General features: G+C 47.9%; 2 protein-coding genes and 2 non-coding genes across 8 annotated transcripts; all 4 read left to right on the top strand.

The window, feature by feature from the left end:
• The first annotated feature begins 4,703 nt into the window (after positions 1–4,703).
• Positions 4,704–15,451, top strand: SLC25A38 (solute carrier family 25 member 38). Of its 5 annotated transcripts, none has more exons than XM_049817231.1 (7): positions 4,708–5,701; positions 7,264–7,385; positions 8,036–8,120; positions 8,648–8,827; positions 9,284–9,452; positions 10,064–10,230; positions 11,631–15,451. In XM_049817231.1, the coding sequence occupies exons 1-7, from the start codon at positions 5,405–5,407 to the stop codon at positions 11,751–11,753; spliced, it is 1,143 nt and encodes a 380-aa protein (XP_049673188.1). In that variant the 5' UTR covers positions 4,708–5,404; the 3' UTR covers positions 11,754–15,451. The 5 variants fall into 5 exon arrangements, with proteins under 5 accessions (XP_049673192.1, XP_049673188.1, XP_049673189.1 ...); XM_049817232.1 differs by lacking the exon at positions 4,708–5,701 and adding an exon at positions 6,126–6,173; XM_049817234.1 differs by lacking the exon at positions 4,708–5,701 and adding an exon at positions 6,203–6,226.
• A 4,694-nt stretch (positions 15,452–20,145) lies between these two features.
• RPSA (ribosomal protein SA) lies at positions 20,146–24,604 on the top strand. Its single transcript, XM_049817250.1, has 7 exons — positions 20,146–20,221; positions 20,519–20,686; positions 21,252–21,370; positions 22,681–22,926; positions 23,824–23,952; positions 24,194–24,362; positions 24,461–24,604. The coding sequence occupies exons 2-7, from the start codon at positions 20,554–20,556 to the stop codon at positions 24,553–24,555; spliced, it is 891 nt and encodes a 296-aa protein (XP_049673207.1). The 5' UTR covers positions 20,146–20,221; positions 20,519–20,553; the 3' UTR covers positions 24,556–24,604.
• LOC126045935 (small nucleolar RNA SNORA62/SNORA6 family) lies at positions 22,003–22,162 on the top strand. The gene has a single exon (XR_007508170.1). It is a non-coding gene; the product is annotated as a small nucleolar RNA SNORA62/SNORA6 family (small nucleolar RNA).
• LOC126045936 (small nucleolar RNA SNORA62/SNORA6 family) lies at positions 23,097–23,256 on the top strand. The gene has a single exon (XR_007508171.1). It is a non-coding gene; the product is annotated as a small nucleolar RNA SNORA62/SNORA6 family (small nucleolar RNA).
• Positions 24,605–27,450: the final 2,846 nt, after the last annotated feature.

Here is a 27,450-nt window from a genome sequence, read left to right as displayed (position 1 = left end):
CAGTCAGGGCAGGTGACCCAAAGTGGCTAAAGGGATATTCCATACCATGTGATGTCATGCCCAGTATATAAACTCAGGGGAGTTGGCCTGGGGGGATTGCTGCTCGGGAACTAACTGGGCATCAGTTGGTGAGCAGTGAGCAATTGCATTGTGCATCACTTGTTTTGTATATTCCAATTCTTTTATTATTATTGTCATTTTGTTATTATTATTATTAGTTTCTTCCTTTCTGTTCTGTTAAACTGTTCTTATCTCAACCCACGAGTTTCACCTTTTTCCTCCCAATTTTGTGGTGACCCTGGCTGGACACCAAATGCCCACCCAAGCTGCTCTATCACTCCCCCTCTTCAGCTGGACAGGGGAGAGAAAATATAATGAAAGGATCATGGGTTGAGATAAGGACAGTTTAATAAAGCAAAAGCAAAGGTCACGCGCGAAAGCAAAGGAAAATAAAAGATTTTATTCTCTACTTCCCATCAGCAGGTGATGTCTGGCCACTCCCTGGGAAGCGGGGCTTCAGTACCAGTAGTGGTTGCTCCAGAAGACAAATGTAAATAATGAATGCCCCCCCTTCCATCTCCCTTTACTTAGCTTTTATAGCCAAGCTGACGTCATATGGTATGGAATATCCATTTGGTCAGTTTGGGTCAGCTGTCCTGGCTGTGTCCCCTCCCAAGATCTTGCCCAGCCCCAGCCTGCTGGTGAAGGGCGGGGGGAACCACTGGAGAGGCAGCCTTGATGCTGTGCAAGCACTGCTCAGCAATAGCCAAAACACTGGTGTGTTACCAACACGTTTCTAGCTACCAATACAGAGCACAGCACTACGAGGGCTGCTACGGGGAGAATTAACTCCACCTCAGCCAGACCCAATACAGATTCTCTCCCCCATCCCACTGGGTTGGGGTGGAGTGAGCAAGATGAATGATGATCCAAAGGGAAATACCCATTTTAGCACGTTATCTCTTGACCCAGCACCCAGCCCAGGGAAAGGGTTGTGCAGGACTTGGTGGACCAGCAGCTGTCTGGGCAGGTTTCAGTCCTTCAGGAAGGCCACAAAATGCTGGAGCTTTCTGCATGTTGCAGAATCACATCTGACACCTGCCTCTGGGATGGATGCTGCCGGGATGGATGCTGCCAGACTGGATGCAAATCCTTGATGAATTCTACCACAGAGGATGAGGGGAGATTTCATTTGGGATCCTCAGAAAATGTGCGTCTTTCCCAGCAGCAGGGGATTGATGCAATGCGCTGTATGCCTGGGCCAGTGACAGGCCATGGCTTGTTGCCACCAACTAAAGTGAAATCACAAACAATTTGGTTAAAAACGTACATGTCAATAGGTTCTCTTGACTTCATGACTAAAGCCATGCTGAAGCAGTATCTCCATTATCTATTTCTAAGTTAAGAGCAGCAGACAACCAACTATTGGACCAGCAACCAGCAAATATGCGACACACATGAACAGACATGTATCAAGTACAGCAATCCTACACAGGAATTTGGTCCCTTAGGCAGTTCTGCACGTCTCATCTCCGAAATAGCGACGACAGGCTGCCCGAGCACAAAGAACAATCAGCCCCAGCAGCACCAAGACTGCTGGGAAGCTGTGAAATGCCCAGGCATCTCCCAGCGCAGCAGGGAGAGAGGCTCACAAGCCACCCTGCGTGGTTGCTGGGACTGAGGGTGACACCTGGGCCACTCACACCACAGACACCATGCTCGGGGGAGGCGTTTCAGTGAGCCTGAGCAAGAGAGGAGCAGGCTGCCTTGCGGCATTGGCGCAGAGCCTGTGGCAGGACATCCTCTGGTGCCTGCACTGGCTGGCGCAGACACAGCAGCACAAAGCACCCTCGGAGCCACTGCTGCTCCCTGGACCCACGGCACGGGTGGCTTCACGAGCCTTCCTGGGGTCAGGCTTTGTCCCAGCCGGAGGTGCCAAAGGGCACCTCTGCTTGCAGCTCACCGAGCTCCACCCCAGGCTCTTCCTATGGGCGAAGCAGTGGCCAGAGGAGACGAGACATCAACAGGCATCAGTGACAGCAGTGGCACAGGCCGCTGGCACCTTGTGTGCAGGGGAGAGACAAGGCCAAATGCCACTCTCAGGGAGACCTTGGCTGTGCCCTGCACGGCAGCGGGAAGCCCTGTCTGAGGGGAGCCCAGGAACCATGCAAATTTTCCACCAGCCCCGGAGGGAAGGCGGCCAGTGTCCCCCTGCTTTCAAAGAGTGGTATCAGAGGAAGAGGAGGAGGAGGAGGAGCGGGAGGAGGAGGAGGAGGAGGAGGAGGAGGAGGAGGAGGAGGAGGCGGCAAATGCCCACAAGGAGCAGAGAGGGCTGCAGCTGTCCCTGTGTAGCCACCCTGCAGGTAGGACAGTGCCTGGCTGCAGGTGCCGTTCCTGCTGGCAGCATGCCCCAGCCCTGGATGGAATGCCCCACTCTTGCCCACCCACTCCTCGACCTCGTAGGCACACTTATGGTGTTACAGTGGAGGGAGAATGTGAGTAGCTGCATGAGATAAACACAACCTGTTTCTTCTGGATGAAGCTTCAGCAGAAAAGTTCCTACAGGCACTGCAGAGCCAAACCCTCCCAGTTACAGCAGGGTCCTTCTCTGCAGCATGGCAGCACATGTCCCCCTGCGGATCCTTTTAGCTTGGGTCAAGAGCTGGAAAACGCCTTTCTTAACTCATAACCACAAATTTGGCACCTTCAGCATCTGAGGGGTGCTCAGCCGCAGTGGTGCAGAGAGAGGGGGGGTGCTGGGTGCAAACACACCCGCCAGCTTCAGCTCTGCCTCTTAGGGCTCTCCAGCAGCACCTTTCCTGCAGTGGTGTCAAGGCCATTTGCTAATCTGCCCAACACACATCAGGACATCGCCTTGTCCATGTGCTCTGGTGTGCCCACACCACGAACCACATCCGTGCCTCTGTCACATGCGAGTGCGTGTGTGCAGTGCGCCAGGGTCTCCTTGTTTGTAACTGGGGTGAGGCTGGTCCCTGGTGCTGGGCGGCCACAGTGACTTGCGGATCCCTGTGGGATCCTCCTGTGGAAGATGTCCTCATGGCACAATGCATGCAAGGCATGTGGTCCACCTCCCTGGTCACAGCCAGATCGATTGCAGTGTCACCCCAAGGGTGATGCTTGTCACACTGCCATTCAGACCTGCTGTGGAGAGGTGTCTGCTCCATGGCCCCAGCCCTGTTGGCTCTGACACGGTGGTGGGCTTGTTGACCAGTACTGTCACTGGAAATGATCTTGGGGGCGGGGGGCCTCTCCTGCACTGGCAGTGCCTCAAAGCAGCGTTTGGCTCTGCAGAGAGGCTTGCGTTCTTCAGCAGAGTCAGTAACACTTTGCCTTTCAGTTCCTGTCTCTCAGCAACTGGGAAATTTGGGACTGTGATAAGACCATAGTGTGAGGCATGGGGGCAGAAGGGACCATGGGTTCAGACAGAGTTGTCTTACACCTAAAGCCAACAGTGCCTGCACGCCCCAGCTGCAGCCACCCCTGAGCAGGCACCGGTCCGGACGTGGATCATGCAGGTAATTTTTTGTCTCCCCACCTTTTTAATGAAGAATAGGTATCTCCCACTAGTGGCTCCTTGCAGTGACATGAAGGGATGAGGCTCCCTCTGCTGGGTTTTCCTGCAGAAGTGAGGCACAGAAATCATCCCCGCAGAGATGTGTGTGCTCAGCTGTGCTGCTTCACCTCCACATTCATCATGAGGCTTATTTTAAGGGAGGAAAACTCTTCCACGTCCACAGCAACCCAAGAATCTGGAGACTACTGTTACTGCCAGGGTTTCATGCTGGAAAAGCTCTTTCTTGGGGTGTGTGCCATTTGGCCACTATTGTTGCAGTCAGCCTTATTAGAGTTGTTAAGCTCACTCCTCTAAACAATCATTTAGATGTGTTTTTACTGTGTCTCCAAAGCAAAAGTCAAACAAGATGCAAACTGCCATGGTTAAAGTCAGAATTAGTTCTGAGAACAAAACATCCCCATAAGTGCTCAGGTATCTACCCAGTCCCACCCAGCACAGCAGAAACACACCAAAGGAAACCAGCCAAAGGAGCTTTTTCAAAATGTCATATATATCCTAGCCAGCTTCCTTATATAATCAGTGATGACGTATTAGGTTTACATGGCAAGGTTTTGGGAGGGGGGGCTGCAGGGGGACCTTCTGTGAGAAGATGCCAGAAGCTGCCCCCATGCTGAAAGTAGCCAGTTCCAGCCAGCTCCAAAACCGACCCGCTGCTGGCTAAAGCCAAGCCCACCAATGATATTGGTAGTGCCTCTTTAAGAAAGGGTAAAAAATGCTGTGTGTCCTGGTTTCAGCTGGGATAGAATTAATTTTCTTCTCACAGTACAGAGTGTTTTGGATTTAGTGTGAGAATAATGTTGATAACAGACCGATGTTTTAGTTGTTGCACTTAGGATAAGTTAAGGCTTTTTCAGTTTCCCATGCTCTGCCAGCAAGGAGGTGCAGAAGAAGCTGAGAAGGAGCATGGCCAGGACAGCTGACCCAAGCTAGCCAAAGCGAATGTCCATACCACAGAAAGTCATGCTCAGTATCTAAACTGGGGGAAGTTGGCCAGGAGGGGCGGATTGCTGCTCAGGCATTGGTCAGCGGGTGGTGAGCAACTGCAGTGTGCGTCACTTGTTGTTTTTTTTTTTTTAATTTATTTTATTATATACCTCCTCTTGACAATTATTATACTTTTTATTATTATTGTTGGTATTACATTTTATTTTACTTTAGTTACTAAATCATTCTTATCTCAACCCACGAGTTTAACTTTTTTTTTTCCCCGATTCTACTCCCCATCCCACTGGCACGGGGGAAGCGAGCGAGTGGCTCCACGGTGCCTAGTTGCTGGCTGGACTAAAGCCACGACACTGTGCAACAGCAGCTGTAAGAGAGGAGTGAGAACATGTGAGAGAAACAACTCTGCAGACACCCAGGTCAGTGAAGAAGGAAGGGAGGAGGTGCTCCAGGCACCGGAGCAGAGATTCCCCTGAAGCTCGTGGGGAAGACCATGGTGAGGCAGGCTGTTCCCTGTGGAGGTCCACAGTGGAGCAAGGTGTGAGCTAGGGAAAGCAGCAGGAGGGATGGGAGTGAGCTGATCCTTTTTTCATGAGACAGCAGGCAGAGTCAGTTAATGAAATGCAAGACAGTCACTCCCCAAGGTGGGAACTGCATAACGAGAGAGGGGCTTGTAAAAAGGAAGAGGGAGTCCCTAATAAAGAACTTTGGCTAGCCCATGTGTTACATTTTCTCAGAGGGGTATACTCCCTCTCTCCTAAGGGGCTGCCACGTAGCAAAGTGAGCAAACAAGAGTAAGTGGTTCGCGCATGTGGCTATTACTGCGCCTGGGATTTTCTTTCTAGAACAGCCCAACTTAGCTGGAGGATGAGATGTCTGGACGTCCCACCCCTTACTCGGCCAGGGCATGGCAAGCTGGCAGGCGAGATTCTCAGAAAAGCAGTTCATCAAAGCCACTGCCCACTCCTCCCAGCTGCCTCCTGCTTCGCCTTCGATAAGAAATGCCTGGGTCTGCAGAGGCAGCAAAGATGCCCAGTCTCGGGGCCGACGCAGATCGGAAAGAGAAGGGCCTCATTTTGGCGCCTCACTCCTTCAATGCTCTGGAAACCCAGCCTTCCCCTGCTCCGGGCCCAGGATGTAGAAGACCAAGTGGAAACACTAGTGGTAAGAAAACACGAGGGAGCAGCTTAGGTTTCTGAACGCCACAGCCTCCACAACAAGACGGTTGGGGTGGGGGGCTGAGGGAAGAGATGAAGACTACCTGTTATGAACTGTCCCCTTCCCACTGCCCGTGTCTGACGGAGCCCACTAGGACTCGGCTGCTGGATACCGAACGGCCGAGAGATGTGACTAAAATGCGATCCCGTGGGCGAGGCGGCGGGCTGTCCTCGGCTGCTGCCCGCTCCCTCAGGCTCAGGCCCGGCGCCTGAAGGCCGCGCTCAGCGGGCCGGCCGCGGCGCGCAAAGGGTGAAGGGGAGGCGCATGCGTTTTGTGGGGCCGCGCTTACCCCCCCGCTTTGGCTCGGGGCTGGCTGCTCGGATTGGCCAGCGGCGGCTGAAGCGCCGCACGCGTCACTCTGGCCCGCCGCGCTCACTGGCTGCCGGGCGGCGCTGGGATGCCGGGGCGAGAGGCAGAGGTAGTGACGCGCGGCCGAGCCGGGACGGTCCGTTATCGTCCGTTGTGACGTCGGTAACCGAGCGTTGGCCCCGGTCCCTCCTCTCTCGCTCTGCTGAGGAGAGCCCGGGGGTGGTTGGTGGTGGTGTTCCCTGCGCCCCCTCCCCTGCTCCGTCGTGTTCTGCGGCCGCCCGGCTCTGAGGGACGGGCGGGCCCAGCCCCGTAACGGTGGGCCCGGGCCTTGCGGGGGGGGGGCGGGCGCTCCCCCTCCCCTCTCAGCGCGGCCGGAGGCTGGTAACGGGTTTTGAGAGGGGTCCGAAAATCGGGGGGTGGAAGGCAGCCGTGTGCAGCTCCCTGCGAGAGGCACGTTAGCGGCTTTGGAGTGTGCCCCTCCAGAAACCACTGTGCTGCAAAAGCCTTCCCTGCCCTGATTCTGCTCCAGGTGGCGTAGAAGCTCGTTCTTTATTAGCAAAACACCATTATAATGTTGTTGGTTTTGTTTTTTTTTAAGAAATGAATATCTATCCACCCTGCTGTGTGGCTTGTGCCTCCTGCCTTATCACCCCAGAAGTGCGGGGGGTGGTAGCGGGTGTGTGTAGGAAAACCAAGCCTTAGCTGAGCAGGCTGTGCTGTGCTTTGGGTGCGTTTGAGCCATGTTCGGGTGGTGGGCAATTTTAAAGGGAGAGCCCCACTGGGGCCCGTGGCAGAGGAGAAGCTTGCTGTGCAATGGGGAGGAAGGGTTGGAGTTACTGCCAGTGTGGTGCTGGGCAGAGGTGGATGGGATTGGGGCTAAGGCACACCCTTCAACATGGCAAATGGTTACCAAATGGCTGCTGCTACATTTGACGCTCGGAAAACTTTCCAACCACCAAATTGCAAGCAGATTCTGCAACAATCTCCTAGGAAAGGCAGAGGGACCAAAAACCACAAATAAAACTTGGATCAGGCTCTCAAAAGGTCTGAAAAAGTTTCCTGTGCCCTGAGCAGCAGTCCTTAGTGTCTGGGGTTGGCTCATCTTCCTTTCCTATAGCATGTGATGTATCAGCCACTATATTTCCTCTTATGCTATTCTTAATAAATGGCCATTTAAAGTCCTCTTCTTCCTCTTCCAGATGCATCCAGTCCTAAAGGCCTTCGTGTGTGGCTCCATCAGTGGGACTTGCTCCACGCTCATCTTCCAACCCCTTGACCTGCTGAAAACCCGCCTGCAAACTCTGCAGCCTGCTGTGAATGGGTGAGAGAGTGAGGATGTGTGTGCATGGGAGGTGTGGGGGTGCCCCACCATAGGCTTCTGCCTGATTTGCTGGCTGGGGCTTGGAGTTCAGGGTTGTAATTTGGATACTGAGAGTCTTTCTGAAATAGGAGGTATGGTTTTTTTTTAGCATGGATTGATATTTTGCTCCAGAAGAGAGAATATGGCTGCTCTTGTGAATGCTACTTTAATAACACATAACCTCAGCCTTTGTCTGTACTCATCTGAGAGGCTGGTGTTTGCTGGAGTGGCTGCCATGCAGTTTCACAGGGTGTCCTCTGCCTGAAAAATCCTGTGTGGATGTCACATAACTTTTCCATGTGTGCAGCTGCTCCTGTTTGCTTGGTGTAGTCAACCATGACTACATCTGCTGCTGCTAACAAGGGGAATGAGCAACTAAAAATGCTAATGAGAGAGGTCTCTAATGTATGTTACAAGTGGTGGGAAAGCAGAAGGGGATGGAGAAGCCCTGGAAAGAGTGACCAAGAAAAGCAGGCTGAGTCGAGAAAGAGTGCCTCAGAGGTGCTGGGGTAACACACAGAGATATGAGTGAAAGGGGGTGGCTGTGGAGTGCATCTGCGAGAGAGCAGAAGCAGATCATCTCTGTGGTTCCTGTCTTGTCTTCCTTTCAGGTCCGGTCGTGCTGGGATGGTAACACTGCTCTTTAGGGTTGTTCGTACTGAGAGTCTTCTGGGGCTATGGAAGGGTGTGTCTCCAGTAAGTGGCTGTTTTAACCCTGACTGCTAAAAATAAATAGATAAATAAACCTACTCTTTATTACTAGCTATGGCTGCCTGGATTTAAATAGCCAGCTCTTATACAGTTATGAATGAAACCATGTGATTAGATTAAATCCTATTTTAAGGAGTTAATATTGTGAATGCCACTGATTTGGTCATGGCAGTCCCTGTGGTTTTGCAGTCCTGAGCAGCTGAAGAGTTGAATACTTTTGCAAATGTGGGGTGGCAACTGCACCAAATTCATTTTGGTTTGGAATATCTTGTTCCTAGAAACCTGCCACTGAGGAATACGTTCAATCCTGGCATCATTTGAATCAATTGGCTCTCAGTGCCATAAATGATTTTTACCTTGTCTTCTTTCATCAGCGTGTTAGCTTTAGTGATTTTTTTTGTTTGTTTTCTTCAAAGCTTCCTGTCAAGTTTAACAGTCTCTGAAATGGTGTGTAGTACATTTTGTCTTATGTATACTTTTTCTTTCTTCATCTGCTTCTGTTTCCTCTGAAGTCCTTTGCAAGGTGTATTCCTGGGGTTGGGATTTACTTCAGCACTTTGTACATGATGAAGCAAAAGTTTCTAGTGGACCGTTCACCCACAGCCCTGGAGTCTGTCTTTCTGGGTGCCACCGCACGTGCGGTTTCTGGGATTTGCATGTTGCCAGTGACTGTAGTGAAGACCCGATATGAGGTGAGTATGACTTTCTAATTAGTTCCCTGTTAATGATGTCACATGCCTTCCTTGTGAAGGAAGAGAAATTCTGACTGGAGAAGGTTGCTACCACTTGGGTGCAGCCAGGGATGTAGTCCTGATTTCATCCTAGTTCACACATTGTGCAGGAAATGCCACACACTGATAGTTAGGCAAGAAGTGTAAGATGAAACAGAATTCACCGAGATTTTTAAGTTTCATTTGCATACAACATTTGTGTAGCATGTTTCATGTTCTACCTTCCTGAAGGATTGTTTCAAAGGCTGAGGTAGGTGAAACCAACTTTTTGCCTTGGGCTATCCTCTGTGGTGCCATCTCAGCCATCACATTGAGTGCATACTACCGGTTGTTTGGATGCTGTGGCCTCAGGGTGTGCGTAGGGCTCCTTGGCCTGTGCCTGGCACATGGATGGCTGACCATTGTCTACTCTTGCAGAGTGGAAGATTTGACTATGGGAGTGTATATGGAGCTCTGAAGAATATCTATCAGACAGAAGGGGCTCGTGGGATGTTCAGTGGGCTCACCGCAACGCTGCTGCGGGATGCACCCTTCTCTGGCATCTACCTGATGTTCTACACACAGACCAAAAAGCTCACACCTCAGGGTAAGGCTGAATGTTGGAGGAAAATGTTTCTCTTCTCACATCTTTCCCTGCACTTGACTGCCTGCATGCTCTACTTATTACTCTCTACCTCAGTAGTTAAATTAGTCTCTTGTAGGGCTTTAGGTGGATCATTCACATTTTCCTGTGGAGAACTGTAGACCTATAGCGTAGGTCAGGGTAGAAATGGAAATTGGCCCTAAACTGCTTGATTCTCTTTATGAAGGCTGATGCATAAGGTGGGTTAGTGAACAGTTGAAAGAGAGGATGTCTTCAGCGGTGCTTTTTGCTGCTGGTTGTCTTGTATACTGATCAGTTTCCACTAAACTGGGGCTTCTCTGCTGCTAGAACTGGTTGGGGCAACACTTGCGTAATCTTTCCTGTTCTGAGTTCCTGTCAAATTCAGTTCCCAGGCAAGTGAGGCTTTTTAATAGTGCTAACTTTTGACTAGTAGCCACTTTTCCCTTTGAAAGATTTCTCTATTCTGCATGGATTTTAACTTCTCTTAGATTCCGACGTTGATTTAATCATTCAGTAGCTTTTAAATTTGTCATGCAGTACAAGTGTTCCTGGCCTGTTACGTGTCTGAGTGCATTCCCTTTGCTTTGTTGCAGACCAGCTGGATCCAGTGCTCGTGCCCTTCTTGAATTTTGGCTGCGGGATCTTTGCGGGAATCTTGGCCTCACTGGCAACGCAGCCTGCTGATGTCATCAAAACGCACATGCAGCTATCCCCCCAAAAGTACCGCAGGACAAGCCAGGCCATTGCCTTCATCTACAAGGTGAGGTGAATCCCTTCTAATACGCACAATCACAGCCTCACTTCTGATCTCCTTGCCAGCAGCACAGCTATGTGAAGAAAGTTGTTGCCTTTTAAAGGAGGTGAACAGATGTGACTGCTTGATGTGCTCTTGCAGTCAGGCTAATCAGTGTCAGCATTTTCAGAAACTGAAGTGGGTCATGCAGTGGGAGACTGAGGCTGAATCTCTTGCCACTGGTTTAGCACAGAGCTGTTCAGTAATAACTGGAAAGTACTCTGGTTGATGGTCTGAAAGCAGTCGGAAGCTTCAGTCCATTTCTTGCTTTTCCTTGTAATTAGAGGGGCCATTGTCACTACTCAGATGTGTTTCTTGCTCCTCTTGAATGGATTACAAGGCAGTGAACTTGCTCCCTGATTATTCTTGCCATTCCTCAGCCCTCTATCTATTTTCACAAAACTACAGATGATGGGGACTTGGAGAGCAAGCTCAGAGTACCGGAGCACAAAGGTGGGCATATTCCAGCAAGCATTTCTCCACACAGACCTGCTTCATGTTTCAGGCTGGTGAATGACTTCAGTTCTGTCTGTTATGTATTGATTCTTACACTGGTAGTGACAGAAAGCACTTGGCTTATTTCATCTTAACTTCATTTCAGCTTAGCTTAGTATGTAGGCTTGGAGGAGCTGTGCTTAGAGCTGCTGCTGCCTGTGGTTTATTGGTGTAGGCACATCTGTGATGACCACTCTGGGGCAAAGCGTTTCTTTAGTGTGTAGTGCGAAATGCCGGTTTCGGATACAAACCAGCTACAAAACAATTCTTTGCCCTTTGGACACTAAAAGATAAATAAATACACGGATCTGTATCTCAGGAATGGGATGGAGATGTGCTGAAAGCCCACCTTTCCCTTCCTGCCCTCAGAAGGGTGGATCTTGGCAGGTTTCCATCTTGCTTTGTTTCCTTGTTGAACTCTGTTCCTAAACAGGAATCTGTTTATTTGTGCATGGTACGTTTTTCTCATATCAGAATGTTGTTTTTTTTACTTCAGTACTTACAGATCTCAGTTTTTACAGAATAGCTAAGTGACTTTTGTAAATATGAAGCTCTAAAACAAAGTGTCTTGAAGCATTACACCCTCACCTTCTCTTTGTTGGCCTTGAGTGTGGCTTTCCCCATCCATTGTCTCCATCCTGGCATTTCTTTCTCCATGCACTGCTCTTCTTGCTTTCTTGGGTAGCCCTGCAATTGCACAGTGCTACAGGTTCTTCCTAAGCATTAAATGCTATTTAAGACTGGGTCTTTCGGAAACTGATCTGAGTCTGAGCAGAAATATATCCTGTTCTGTTCCATACAATAAATGCTGAGAAATTCAAACACTAGAGGCAGATTGTGATGGATTGCTGTTTGTTTCTCTCCTGTTGCAGGACTTCGGGTTGGTCGGCTTCTTCCGAGGTGGCGTGCCTCGTGCCCTCAGGCGGACTCTGATGGCAGCAATGGCATGGACGGTGTATGAACAGATGATGGAAAAAATGGGCTTGAAATCTTGACTGACTTGCACAAGAAATGACCAGCTTTACTCCCTTCTCCTGCTTGTTGTGATCAACTGGCACTAGGAAGTTCCCAGTTCCACAGAGGAATAAGCCTTGCTCAACCACAGGGAAGAAAGCCCTTCTGAGACAGGGGATTAGGCCTTTTGGCAAGTAGGGGAAAGAAGGATCAGATCTTTGCGTCATTTGATCAATGCATTCCAGAAGGACTGCACTCGCAGACTGCCGTGGGAAATGGCGGGGTTTCCACAGCCCGGTAACTCTGCTGAGAGAAAAAACCCTGTTAAAAATAGCTCTGTGCTCACCGCCTTTATGCAGTGAGGCTTTGCTGAGCAAAAGTGTTTGAGGAGAAAACAGTGATTGCGGAACCTGCCAGCCTGTTTCTTGCTGGTCGGGCCAGTAAGGCCACAATGACCCACTGTCTGATGTAGATCCTCCTTCCTCATATGCTTTGTTCTCACAGGGGAATGTTGCAGACCACAGTGGGAGACTGGATGTGTCTCTTAATGCTTGTATTGCAGGAGTGCATGGAAGAGAAATGAAGTGCTGAAGGAAAGCTAGGAACATGGTCTCTGTCATCACTTTTGTACTGTACATGATAGCAGAGAAGGTAACTGGAACCTCCTTGCTGTGTCATGTGTTACTATGTAACTGGGCATCTTGCCACTCTTGAAATGTGCTTCTGCCTCTACAGCAGTGTTTGCACAGGAATTAAGAAACGTAAGGCACTTTAGAGTTGATTGCTACCAAAGTTCTACTCGTTCTCTGACTTTTTCCTGCTGGTCTGACTATATCAGGAACACTCAAGTATTTTTGTTTCATCCAGTTGTACTAGAGACTTACTTGCTCCCTCTTATTCATTTGTTAATCCCTGATCAACACCCTCGGTGCGAGCTGGTCCTTAGGTGTAGTTTTTAGCGTCATAGGTCATAATGCATAAATGTATTATGGAAGCAGATATAGATACTGACACTTCAGATTTCCCTTAAAAGCTGCTGCTGATTGCATGTGGAATATCTTTGGGTTTGGAAAGAAAAGGCTACTCTTTTCTGTGAGCTTTCTCCAAAGTTCGCAACCTGTGAGTGTTTGGTAGGGAACTTTAATTCTCTTTGATCTCTATACAGACCCTTCACAGTTTCCCAGCTGATCATTTTCTGGTAGCAGGTAGTCCATATTTCAGTATTCCTGAGTTTAGGCTTAGAGATAAATACACTTTTTTCATCCATTGTGCCTTCTTCCTCATTCCTACTTCGTTACACAGACCTCATAGCATGTGCTGTCCAAACTTGGGTACAGCCTGCTGCCCTCTTCACTTGTGCCTTTGTGCTGGCTGTCTGGGTTGGGACTCTTGCAGCTCTGTTACCGTTGCCACAAAGCTGGGCATGGAAGTGTGTCTCCTGTTCTGTAGTGTGCCTTGCAGAAAACATAGCTTTGGCTTTTATTTTCTTAAATATTTATCTAGGGATATTACAATTCACTTTAGAAACACAGCAGATGTCTCTAAATATGAAGACATGACGCTAGCTGTACGAACAACCAGTACTACCTGCCTATTGTTCATAAAATTTAGGGTGTAATTTGCATAATCCCTGCCTGCCCTGGCAACCTCCTGAGCACAAGAGTAGAGGGGACATGGATTGTAAAAGATGTTCTCTACCAGATTCCAAGTCCAAGAAGGTTTGATAACTGATGTGAAAATTAAGTCTGAGTAAAGTGTAGCGGGATGGGCTGGAGGCTTGGAAGGTGTTGGCTGTTTCGAGTATCAGCCCATCTGCAAGGGGAGACTGATGCTACACAGTGCAGGAGTCTTCAAGAATGGTGGTGGAGGGTCCTGTGTGCATGTGTCTGCATGTTAATAATAGAGCACTGCATCAAATCATTGCACCTTGTGACTGACAAGCTGTCAGATTCCCTCTGCTGCTTCTCACTGTCAGGCATGTGGGCACATAATTTGCCAAATCCTAAATATTAAGAACTGTTCCTTTCTTTCACTGTCCCTCCTACTCTTAGTGACCTGTACTCGTGAGAGTGCATGGAACAGTGGTAACTGCACATCCTGCTGTTTCTTACCCTGAGCACTACTGGCACAGAGAGCTGGAGAACCAAGTCTAGGATTGCTGACCTGGCAGACTGAGGTGGCAATTACATGAGTTACATCATTTGTCTTTTATTCCTCTATGCATGGGGTCAAACCAACATATTGTACTGGGAGCCTGAATTTATTTGGGCCTTTCTTAATCTGGTGTATGAGTTGGATCTGTTGATCATCCTGGGCTGTGGCAGTCAAGGGCTGTGTATGGTGTTAACTGCAAGGTGCTTCATGAATATTTTAGTTTCTGATGTAGCAATGCCAAAGTAGTGTGCAACATGTGCAGACAGAAACGTAGGCTCTTAAAAATGAGGCAAGCGAGCAAAGAATGCGAGGAGATAGATCTTGAATTAAGTAATGTCCTCACCAAAAATCTGAAATGCAGGAACGCTTCAGTGGCTTTTATGCCCTATACTCCTGCTTGATCAAGTAACAAAGGAAGAACTAGAGAATTTATTGCAGTGTGCTGGTGTTTTAAAGTCTACTGATTTTTATTTATTTATTTATTTATTAAAATCTGGATTCAGGCCTAAAGCAGTGTTAGCTTTTCCTTTGGGAAAGTTCTTCCATACCACTTCATGGAGAATGAGGAGGCTCTTTGTTGTTGCAGTAGAGTAGCAATGAGTTAGCCTTGGCTCCTTTGAGTTTAAGAAATAGACAATCTAAACTGCACTGTGTTTCATTAACTCTTAGTGCTGCAAATCCAAAAATTTCTCTGCATGTGAGCTGGGGAGAGTGAGTTTTGTGATGCAAGTTTGGTTTGGTTTTTTTTTCTGTATTATTTTTTTGTGTCAGGTCTCTCATATATGGGGGAAGGAAAAGCCTGAAGTTCTGTTTCACTGTCTTCTGAAAGCTGTATCACCTAGGCAGGCACAAGACTATTTCTCAGCTCTGATCCTTCCCATTGTTCACCCTTTTCCCCTCTTCAAAAACATTCTGTTCCTAAAGTGATTTACTGAAGTTACTTCTTGATAGCTGTAACAAGTCAAGAAAAACAAGTGTGTGGACTTGAAGTTTAGATTGTCCTTGAGGTTGCATGCTCCTAATTAACAACAAACAGTCACTGTACAACCTAAAATGCAAAGTAAACCAAATAAAAGATTTAGGCACAGGTGCTTAATTACCTACCTGCATCATGCCAGCAATTCAACACTAATGATCCTATCAGATAATCATTTCCAAAGCTGACTTAGCTTGGATTCCAGAGAAGGTTGTGTGATCCCTTCTATATATGGTGGGATTGCAGTCGGATCCCTCTCAGAATGACCTCTGTTGCTGGCAGTACACTATTTATTAATGAATGTGTGTTGTCTCTGCCCCTGCAGCTGTGGTGTAGGAACACAACTTGTTCACGTGTTGAGGCAGACAGTATTTAAGTGAGTTGTAAGGGCACAAGAGAAATAGTCTGATGATTTATGTTTTAGAAACTTCACATTTCCATTCTTCCTGTGCCCATGATTGTTTTTTTTCTTGCACTGTTTAAACAGAACTGGCGCTTTGGAACATTACATAGGTTTGAGTATTATAAGTGTTTATGTGTCTGTTGTATAAAATAGTTATGTGAGAAGGTGTATTATATGTTTCTATTAAAAACTGGTTGCCAGATGAACCATGCATCTGTTCAGTGTTTCTTTAAAAAACCCAAACAAACAAACCCCAAACCAATCAAACCCATGGAGGGATGGGACAGAATAGAGGCTTAAGAAAGCAAAAGAAGTTTCCCAAGAGAACAGGACTATTGGATGAGTTCAGAGCCCATACAAAGCAATGCATATTCTCTTTTTCTATGGGGTGTAATATCCACAGGCTCTGCTAGTACAAGCTAAATAAGCTTTATGTAAATGAAAAAACCCACATAGCAATGGGGAATCTTCTCTGTTTCACAGCTTTCTCTGCCTGCCTGCTGTGTGTAAAGTCTGATAGAAATTGGATCTCCATACTAGCTGGTGAAATACCCGCCTTTAGAACAGTGGGGTTTGAGTACTCTGGGGAGAGACTGTTTTTAATCTCCTGCCAACCAGGTCTTTGCTACTCAGGCAGTCTGATCTCAGCAGGGAACCAGAACTCGTGCCTGGGACATAATCCTCTGCCACAAGGTGTAGTACAAGGCAGGTTGTGCTAAGCAAAACTTTGATGTTGTTGATACTGAGATGTTTGTCTTCAGATGTGAAAATCCTAAACCTCTTTCCAGATGTTGCCTAGATGATACATTCTTATACGGACCAATTTTCACAGAGTTATCTGTGTGTAACAGACTTACCAGACAGTTCTGGCGTGCAGCCTTGTGCCAGCTGGAACCTGAGCTGCTTGTCCAGATATCTGATACCAAGTTAGGCTGGCGATAGTGTGCACTCTTACATGCAGACGTCCCCAGAGCTCTCCTGCTGCCTTGGAGAAACACTGCAGTGTAAAGGGTGTTTGCTCCTGCTGCCAACAGCTGCCCCAGCTGTGAGAAGAGATAGCAGATTCCGGCAACAAAAGAGGCACTCAGGATGACAACGAGATGGTTCCAAAGCAACGGCAAAAAGACCTCTTCATTGTCTCTTACAGCACATTTATGTGTTACTAAAACAGGAGTGCATATATGGCTCAGCTGGGATGTTTGCCAGTCCTCAGAACACTTAAACACACACTCCACACACATACTCGTGACTGTCTTCAGCCACATCTTCCCAGGCACACACCAGGCAGTCCTCCGACCTGACCTTGTAAGACTAGTTCTTCAAAGGCTTGGTAAACATGCAGCACAACAAGTTCTAACATTCACTCTTGATTCAAATGCCAGGTGTTCTGAGCTGCTCCTACAGCAGACAAACTCCCTGACCCTCTTGGGTAGTGGAGGGTAGGAAAGATAGAAAAAGAACAGTTTAAAGGCACTGTCCTTGTAATAAAACTTTGAATTATGGATCTCCCTTTCACCTAAAAAACAGGCAAATGCTTTGCTTGATCTTTTATTTTTTATTTTTCATGTATTAATGTGCCATGCATAATCACTGACACCAGAAAGTATTCCTCAACTCAGACACATGCATATATATATCTGTGTGTGCATTTACAAACCCAGTGTGGAACTCATCAATATGGTTATCCCTTCTGGCATCACTTCTGGTTTTGAAGTATCAAGCTGATTTTCCACATTGCACTGTTTCTTAATTCCAATTTCATCACTATGAAATGCTTTGGGAGATTTTATCATAATGCATTAAGGAGTTTTAGTAAAAATGACAAAACAGTATGCGGTTAAAACGAGACCTCCACAACTTTTGTAACAGATGCTAGGCAATTCTAGCTTTCTAGAACTAGAAATAAAGAAATAGATTTGCAGAAGTATGTTTTCACAAAACATGAAAGAAATAATAACAAACCTTTGAAACACAAGCCAAGATGGAATTTACAAAGAAGCAGGGTATTGTGCAGCTTCGCTGGAGGCGGGTTGATCTCCGTGGGTTCCTCTTTGTCTTCTGGAGGGTCCAGCTCCAGGGGTGCCACGCCATCTGATGACACCCACTGGCACGTTTGGTGGGGAAGATACTGCCCAAACATCTTTCTGCCTGAGCCTCTTCTCAAGATGCACAGTTCAATCTGTTAATCTGTTCATCGCAGAACCTGTTCTGGCAGCAGAGAACACCTCTCCACTGCAGCCCCGTGGCTCTTTCCCACCACTGGAAGGGTCCTGTTACAGCCCCCTCCTCAGAGGCTTCTCCTGGCAAGGGCTGCTGCTCTCCCCTGCAGCCTGGTCTGGCTGTCGGGGAGATGCTCTTTCTGGGGCTTTGTGACCACCCCAGCAACCTACCTGAGGTTCTCAATGCACCACCCAAAGGCTGGTAGTAACTCCATGATGCTTCTCTCCACCTGCCTGCCCCAAGTCTCCTTTGTGCTGCAGGAGGACCGGTGGCTGAGAGCCTCTTTCTGTGGGTTTGCTTCCACGTGCTGTTTTGCTTGCTACGGAGAAAGACTGTTCCTTGTGCCCAGGGACTGCCCTCAGCCTTCCCTTATCCATTCTGGGCTCCATCCTGGAGACCCTATGCAGGGCTTCCTCCAGAACATCACTGCCTTGCTGGTACTGACTGAAGAGTCAAAACCAGTCCCAGCTATGGCCCTGCCCCCCTGAGTTACTGAGTAACTGTTCCCCTGGGTGCTGTTCCCCACAACTGTAGGGGGATCTCATTCTGTGATGAGAATGGCAGGGTCTATCACTCGAGGGGTTCTTCCATGCTAAATCCATGTTTCGCTGATTGCTGTTGGTGACTGACAATAGTTTGCAGAAAAGGAGTAGGAACATCTCTGTCCTTCACATTCAAGCTGTTTATGTTTAATATCAGCTTCAGTATCTTTGTAATCAGATGAGGTGACTAAACTGTAAGAAATTTGTTTTCGATAAGGAATATTTTGAATCTAACCCAACTTTTAAAAAACAATGTCTGCCACTCTTTGCATAGAATTGTGTAACAAAGTTCAGTGTTAATAGTGACAGGAGAGACATGGTCTAAACCACATGATTAGATACACTTCTACCTGAGGGACATGTTCATTAGTGGCAGAGATTTATGTTAAAGTGTCTTAGCACACAGTTAAAAAATAAAGCAAACTTTCAGGTTGCTTAAGAAAATAATTAGAAATACTTTACTGTCAAGTTTTAGCATGACTCTTCCAAGCCCTCTCATGGGCTGTGGAGCTCATGGTCTGCCAGAAAGGGCCCAAACTAACAACAAGCAGTGAAGTATTAGAGATTCTGCAGGAGCCTGGAATGCTTGCCGCTGTCACTCCTTTGATAACATTGTATTTACTGCAATATTTATTACTGAACTTCCAATCGTTATGTTCAAATACACTCTTACTATGGTTGGTTTTTGATTATGCAGGAGAGCTCTCCAGACTAAATCCATTGCACACACCATAGTAACACCACCACCACCTCCCCTCTTCCTCCCCCAAGCTAATATTCACATCGTGCTCCTGTTGGGAGATACGTGTTGTACGTAACCCCAACAGGTCAGCTCTCACTATCCACAGCGCACTTGCCAAAGTGCAACAAAAGTCTACAATCTGTTAGGTACCTGTGTAATAGTTCATGATCTTGCTGAGAGCTCACTTAACTGTTTGCTGAGTTTCGTTTCACCTACCGTTGTCACCACCATGTGGCAAATGTGTGAATTACTGTCTAAAGAATATTCTCTAAATTATTCTCTAAAGAATATTCTAAAATGGATCTGGCAATCTTCCTAATTAAGATCATCTAACAAGCATACAGAAAAGGGCAACAGTGTGAGAGCCAGCTCCTAACTTGCAGGTTGAATTTTTGTGGGAATGATGGAAAGTGGCTGACAGTGGCCCCTCACCAAAACAGGACAAGGTCTCATTTTACAAGAAGCGAAGAACATGGGTGAGATGATGTTGTAACCTGCTACTTAAATAATCTCCTCCAGAACACCTCGGTGTGCAGTCATTGCAAAGGGGCTGTCGGGAGGTTCAATGCCCAATCGCACTGCTTTAGTTTTAGGTTAAAACAGAAAAGAGAAAACTAAAAGAGCACTGTTATTAGAAAGACACAGAGATGAATTGTTACTTGGAGAAGACACTGGCAATAGTGTCTGCGCCGTCCAGAAATGTATCCAGGTCTGGATGAAAGTGAGCATAACAAAGTAAATATCACTTCTTTTTTTCTAAGAAACTCCACTCTCAGGCCCGTGTCTCCTCCCTGAATAGGACAGAGATGATGAAGTATCTTAAATCTGATCACTTTCTGTTGCTTCTGAAAAGCAAACAAAGAAAAAAATCCCCCAAGGGGGAAATTACCACATGAATGTGCACCGCAGAAGAGACCGTTTAAGCTCAGTGCCAATTTAACCTACTTTTACTGCAATTTCTCTAGAAGGCAGGGGCAGCCCGGGCCGCCCAGGCTCTCCCACACGGTGCAACAGATAGAAGCTGGGTACACTTCGTCATATAACCATCAACCCCTGAAAACGAGAGAGTATATTTCGCTTTCAACAGGAAAACAGAATTCTAAAGTGTTAAATCTTACTTCAAGGGCGCAAAAGAAGCCTGAAGGTTGCTCACAGAGCAAGCCACGGCACGCTCTGAAGAGCACGCTGCCATCTTACAAACTTATTTCAGAACAGGGGCGAGGAAAGGCTCGGGAAGAGCTCAAAAGCCCGGCCTTCACCCTCTGTGGGGATCCCCAGGAGACACCGCTTTCAGACGCTCCCGCCAAAATCCCGGCCCCCGGTCGCCAGGCACCTCCTTCCTTAGCAACCGGCGGAGCCCCGCCCCTCCCGCCGCTCCCCATTGGCCGGCGAGGCTATATATAGACGTCAGGGGGCAGGCAGCCTTCCCTTTCGTTCCGCGCCCGCCCGGACCTCCACACGGCGTTGTCAGCGTGAGTCCGGGCCGGCGGCTGAGGGGGGGGGGGGGGGGGGGGGCGGCGGCGGGGGGTGCCTGCGCCCCGCGGCGCCAACGGCGGGTCCCTCCGCGCCCCTCCCTCCGTGGTGCCGGCGGCCGGACGTGGCCCAGCCGCGGGGAAGGCCGAGGCCTGCCGGATGGCGGGGCGGGGGGAAGCGGCCGGCGCGGCCAAGATGGCGGCCGGGGCGGCTGGCGTGCGCGTGGGCCCGGGCCCTCGTGGGGCGGGGGGAGGCGGGAGTCCCAGCGTGGCTGAACCGGGTGCTTGTGTCTGCAGGTTCCCTGTCGTCGCTTCCAAAGGGAAACCCCACAATGTCCGGAGGTCTGGATGTCCTGCAGATGAAGGAGGAGGATGTCCTCAAATTCCTCGCTGCCGGGACCCACCTGGGAGGCACCAACCTTGACTTCCAGATGGAGCAGTATATCTACAAAAGGAAAAGCGACGGTAAACCCGTAGGGTGGGTGGCCTTGGGATGGGCAGCGGGGATTTTGTGGGCACAGCAGAGGGAGGCAGGAAAGTGCTAATGCGTGAGCTCTCTAGCGGTTTCTGCATGGCCTGAAAGGTGCAGACTGCTCCATAGTTTGAATCGTGTTACTCGGAGAAGTAGAATAAACTACGGATTGCAGAACTCGGTAAACTAACAACAGCTGGATTTGGGCACTTCTGCTAGTTCTTGGCTATAGTAACAAAGTGGTTTTAATGTCTCAGTAGTGATTTCTGCTGCTTGTTTGCATTGTTCTTCAGTCTGAGCTCTGCACCCTGTTAAAAGATTGAAGCTCATACCAGGCCCTGGTTCATGTTGACAGGTGCTGGAAGTGTGCTACATTAAAACCATACAAGAGGATTTTTCTTGGAATAGGTTTCCACTAACTAGAATTTTGGATTAACCACAGCCACGTAACAAGTTTAAGGGCAGAAGAGTGCTGTCCTCCTTTAGGGTCTTGTATTTGCTGGTTGCTCCAAAGCCTTGTATTTGCTGGTTGCTCTGAACACCTTTTGTCACCAATAGGTATTTACATCATCAATCTGAAGAGGACCTGGGAGAAGCTGCTTCTGGCAGCCCGTGCCATTGTTGCCATTGAGAACCCAGCTGATGTGAGCGTCATTTCTTCTAGAAATACTGGACAGGTATGGACATTCGTTGGTCATGAGGCCTGCAGTCTTGGGAGCAGGACTCTCTTGCCATGCATTATTGCTTACCAGTGGCAGCTTGATTATAAAAGGGAGTAACATGGATTTTGGTTCCAGGAACACTTTTTTGGACACATTCTTGTGTTGCACCTGCAGCTTAGAACAGATCAGTTGAAACCCACTCCCCATTTCTGTAGTTCTAGGGTAGTAATTTGGTAACTTGGTTTTCTTTCATATCCTTCTTTGGGTACTTCCTGTTGGATTTCTGTTATATTGGTGGTCAGTCCTCTGGTGGGCTGCCCCCCACCCCAATAATTCTGTGAGTCATTGTCGCTGCTTTTTGGGGACAGTAAGCACCTGATATGAAAGTTTTCAAAGAAATCATTTGCTCTGTTACTGAGCAAGGTATAGTAATTAGTATACTTTTAATTTCATCTGTAGATTTTTAGCAAAAAAATCTGTTATAGGAGGAGACACAACCTTTAAATAAAATCTGTTTAGCCACTGAAGTTTATCTGTGAGCTTGAGTTTCTTTGGACTAATGCAGGTGGTGCCACAAATGTTAAGGGAGATTGTGAATGACATGGAGTGGATTTACAAAGGAAGAGCTTAGGTTTGTATGGACTTGACTTGCACACTATTAAAGCTTGATGCTGAGGTCAGTTCCTGGCCAATGAGCTCTCAAGTGTCGGAAGTGTGCTACAGCAAACTGGATGGCAGGGTTTTCGCTAACGCCAGGAGAGGAGCTCCCTCTGTGATTGGAGTTTGATAGTAGGCCCTGCCACATGCCTGAGGACTTGAAAGTTGTTGCAAGTGAGTAAGAACTGCCAACTGCAACTTTAATGGACACAGCTACAGTTTGTGTATATTTACTGCTGAGCTTTTCCTGTAGTTCCTGAAGTTATGCTACTGGATAATGAAAGGATGTAGAAATCATGGAAGAAAATTGCCTTTGCTTTTTTCATAAACTTCTTGTTTTATCCCCCCCTTTCATGATTTGATTACGAGACTTTGGAGTAGAGCTTGCCAATAACTTCAGGAAAAAAAAGGGTTTTTTTTTCTGTATCCTTACTTCCTGCTTTGCTGGTGGAGATGGTCCTTCTAACTCGTGGTGTTGGTGTAGCTATTTCAGAAACATTTTTATTTTGTCTCATTCTGAGCACAGAGCTGGTGGCGAGTCCTGATTTCACAGCAATTGAAACAAATAGTTCGATTTAAGTTTCATGTGCATTCACTGACAGCATACCTGGGTGATTTGGCTGAAATGCAGTTTTCCTCCTTCACCTTTGCTGTGGTCCATTTTGCAGCGTGCTGTTCTGAAGTTTGCTGCTGCCACTGGGGCTACTCCTATTGCTGGACGTTTCACCCCTGGTACCTTCACAAATCAGATCCAAGCGGCTTTCCGTGAGCCACGACTCCTGGTTGTTACGGACCCCCGGGCTGATCATCAGCCGCTGACAGAGGCATCTTATGTCAACATCCCCACCATTGCGCTGTGCAACACCGACTCCCCGCTGCGCTATGTGGATATTGCTATTCCCTGCAACAATAAGGTAACGGCTTTGTTGTAGCATTCAAAGCTCCTTCCTCCAGAGTGTGCCCTGGGTTGCAAGGTGGATGCTTTCTGCAGGGTGGGATTGGCTTGTATCTCACACATCTCCCAGGATGACGAGATAATTAAGGCCTCTCGCAAGTTAGCAGGCAGGTGCGGAGGAGGAGATGAACTGCACACAGTTGGAGCTTGGAGCTGAGGCCAGTTTCTGGCCAAGGACCTCTCAAGTGTAGGACGTGTGCTATAGTAACCTGGCAGGATTTTTTCGCTGACGCCATGAGGGTCTTTGTGGCCCAATGAGTGGAGTTTGATAGTCATTCTTGCCACAGTTTATGAATGTGAATGAAAGATAAAGTGCACTGATGAAGAAACTGCTCTGAAACTTTAGCTTGCCAGAAACAACCTGAAAGGTAAAGTCTAGGAAGATGGGAAACTTTTCTTTGATCTCTATCCAGATGTCATTTCCCAAATCTAACGGAAGCCAAATCTGAGCATGTGTGTAAGATTTGCTCATTTGGTTAAGTTTTCTATTTCTTCATTCTAGCTGATGTGATGAGCATAGCTCCTGTCTTTTTGGACAAGATTCATGTGGGGTAGTGAACAGTGTGAAACTCCACGGCAGGAGAATTCCTTCAGGGTATGCTGTATACAGCAAATTGAGATGCTGGTGATTGAAGTGCGCTGCGATGTCTGCAGAGACCTGAAAACGTCACTGGAACTCAAAAAGTAGCGCTTTACTGAGTCCAAGTACATAAGTCTGGGCATTAGCAAGTAGTACCTTTCTCTTGCCAAACCAGAATCTTGGATTGGGTGCAAATAAGTCTGAGCTTTCAAAGAAAAAAGGTGTTTTCAAAGGTTTAGCTTTACAGCAAGTGTTCAGTACTTTCCTCTATTCCAGGGAGCCCACTCAGTGGGTCTGATGTGGTGGATGCTGGCTCGAGAGGTCCTGCGCATGCGTGGCACCATCTCCCGGGAGCACCCATGGGAAGTCATGCCTGACTTATACTTCTACAGGGATCCCGAGGAGGTAGGAGACTGGTGGCAGGAGGTGTGCCTCTGTGGGATGTCTTGCTTGTGCTCCTGCCCCTTGGTCCTGTGTGCCTGCTGTAGAGGACAGGTTTTGCTGATACAATAATTGCACTTCACACTTAAAGGTGGTGGTTGGTTAATTGTATTGCCTGTTGTCAGTTGGTGCCTGTTGTCTGGTAGGTGGTGGTAGGGGTGGTGAGGCGTTTCTGGAAGACTTAGGCTACGCTCTTCCGTTGCAGATTGAAAAGGAGGAGCAGGCTGCTGCTGAGAAAGCAGTTACGAAGGAGGAGTTCCAGACTGAATGGACGGCCCCAGCTCCTGAATTCACTGCTCCTCCTCAGCCGGAGGTTGCAGATTGGTCTGAGGGAGTGCAGGTCCCGTCTGTGCCCATCCAGCAGTTCCCCACAGGTCAGTGTAGGGGGGGTGTTTGTGGAAGTTGGGGTGTTTGGTGTAGTGGGTGGGAAGGGCTGGGCTGCACTAAGCGTTCTTGTCTTTGTTAATTGCAGAGGACTGGAGTGCCCAGCCTGCCACCGAGGACTGGTCAGCAGCTCCCACTGCCCAGGCTACTGAGTGGGTTGGCACTGCCACGGAGTGGTCTTAACTTCAGTCCCACCATACCGCGAGAGAAATAAAGACTGGTTTAATACACAGTGTGCCCAGTACTGCTTTTTTAACCTTGCTGGCAGGTGAAATATGCGGGTAGCATGGGGAACAGTCGTTGGGCGAGGGTGGGAGGGTCTGTACACTACTCTTTGCCCCCTGTTCGGTGGAGTTGGGGGTTGTGGGCTCTGGTACTGGGCTGCCCTCCTGCCCTGGGGGGGGGCCTTGCCATTTCCCACCTTCCCTTGCAGCAGCTTGCTGTTGGTCAGTGGGATGGTGGTGGTGGAGGGGGGGGAAGATGTCACCAGGTGAATGCAGGGCAGGGCTGGTTTTCCCGCCACCCCCCATGTGGGGTTTCACCAGTTCGCAGGGCGAGCTGGGGTCTGGTGGGTGGGTGTGGGTGGCGGCCTGGCCCCATGGTGTGGGGAGGAGAGCCCTTGAGTGGGAGCTGCTCCCCTGGTGAAACACCAGTTCTAGCATCAGTGTTATTGATTCCTTCCTCAAAAATGCCACAGAAATCCTCGGGGGAGAAACCAAACATTAATTCATCTGCTTTAACTATTTTGAGGGTTGTATTTCTGTGATTAATAGCAATAATGGGAGGTGGACCACCAAGAGGAACAGGGGTTTTGTTTGTTGGAGGTGGAGATGTGTTCAGGTTGGATCCCTTTTTCCATATTGCTGTGGTCTCAGCATTCTCCTTTTTCTACCTTCAGCCATGCCAACCAAGCTGTAAAGAATGTTTTCCCTTAGCACGTGTGCTCGTTTGCTTTTACTGTAATAGTGCATATTAGCAGTCAAAAACCTAAAGCAAGCTATGTACATTATTGCACAGTATCTGTCCAAAGGAAGGTGATCTTTTTTCCTATTGTCTTCACCTGTTAGATGCAAGGCAACTAAAGATTTTGTTAACTACTAACAGCTTTTAGCCGAGGCATGTGAACACTTTACTCTTTGGCCCCAAAAGGGCGTTTCCTGTTCTGTGTGCTGTGTTCTTCTGATGTGTGTTCCTGGCAAGTCCTCGAGTCCTCTAGTTCCCAGCACCCAGCAGCGGGAGGCTCCTTCCTGCCACCTGAGGTCTGTCACCACATGTCAGGATGGGGTGAGAACCTCTTTGCTTTGGGACTCTGGGTGCGTGCTGTAGCTGGATAGGGGACAGTCTGTGCAGCAGCTGTTGATTGACTCCCCAGTTCTGAGATTGCCCCAAATAACTTGTTGCCCTGGTCTTTCTTTTTACCCTTCCACATTAAAAGTTTTCAAACTCTGAGCATAGGCTTACCCCTCTGTACTTTGGATCATTGCTATTACTGTTTCACCGTTGTCCCTTTTCTTCATCTGTTTTGTAACCTCCTTCATGCAAACATGTTCCAGTTAATGAGAATATAGCAGTCATCAGACAGCTCCTGTGTGGGTGATGGTGCTGTTTTAAATCCGTGATAGCTGCATCTGATGTACTTGATACTGAAATATTTCTGGCACGTTACTGGAATGTACTTGCTTTCATCTAAGGATTTCCTAAAGTATCACTTCAACTTTTATGATAAAAGTGTCTTTTTTAGGACCAAGGACTGCCAGTGAGAGGTGGATCCACACAATCTGGGAAGAGAGGGTCAGGAGACAGATCTCTGCATGTGGATTCAGAATTACCTTCTTGGGGTAACTGGGGTGGGGCAGGAGAGCTTGTTTGAATGGAGCTCTGCAGAGGGGATGAATAGCAGCCCTTTAGAAAAGGAGGCAGCCTCGGCTGTAGCAGCAGAGGGCACTTACAGGAAGGCTACATTCCTCAGCGTGCTGGGAGCACAGGGGAGGAGTGGTCTCAGTACAGGGGGTGGAGGCAGGGGCAGAGACATGGCAGATCTTTCATCTGCCAGAGCTTCCCCTGTGGCAAATACTTGGTGGATACAATCTATTGAGGCTGTGCAGAGGGATAGGAAGAGGAGCTAGGAGCAAATCTTGGAGACAGTGTTTTTTTTATTATTGTAATATTTTCTGGCAAATGCAGTGTTGATGTTGAAAAAGGACAGGAGAGAACTTGTAACCATGTTCTTCTGGATTGATGTGATCTGACCCAAGGTGGCTTAGGCTGAGATCTCCATGAAGCGAAAACAATTTCTTTCCCTTGAGGGTCTGGCAGAGTTCTCCTTCTCCACAACCTTCTCTTTGTATTTGGTTTGGGTTGGTTGAACTGGGCTAGATGTGCTTCTTAGGATAGCCTTTCTCTTCCACCATTTGGTTGCAACAGGAGCTAGCTGGTGTTTCTGAGCACCACAGAACCCCTCTGGAGAAATGAGCTGTTGAAGAGTCCTTGCCAATATGCTACTATGTGATCCATGAATCTCATATACGCATGTGCTTTCTAATTCACTCCCTAATATATGTGCCCCCATTCACAGATGTTCCTTTTCCTCTCCAGTCATTTCTTTGCCCATAAAATCACATGATGTTTTGAGTATCCAAGTATTGTTGTAGGATTACATCAAGGCTTTTCTTTTACAGGAAGCAAAGGACTTTATGTGCTGTTGAAGAGACACAGCTCTGTTTACTTAAATCAAGGCTGCAAAAATGTTCCACTTTTCCCATCTGTAGGCTGTTTTGCTTTGTGAAACAGTGGAAATCATTGTAGGATGATTGCTGTCTTTTAGGAGTATGGTATACTCATTGGAAGCCTGTTTACTAGAATTGGTGTGCAATATATAAGTAAGTATGCAGAGGAAAGCGAATTGTGTATGGTTGATGAATTCACCTCACTGCTTCTCTTAGGAGGCTTCTTCCCCACCCAGGAGTGCCAGCGTGCACTTGGAGTGAATATTGTAATTTGAAAAATTTTTTTTTCTTTCTTGTGTTAATAGCATCCTGGTGCAGATAGACTTTAGATGGAGTAAAGCACATGGGAAAT

Source organism: Accipiter gentilis, chromosome 14 (assembly GCF_929443795.1).
Source record: "Accipiter gentilis chromosome 14, bAccGen1.1, whole genome shotgun sequence".
NCBI lineage: Eukaryota > Metazoa > Chordata > Aves > Accipitriformes > Accipitridae > Astur > Astur gentilis.
The sequence above is the reverse complement of the archived record's forward strand: the minus strand, read 5'-3'. Positions and strand labels throughout refer to the sequence as shown.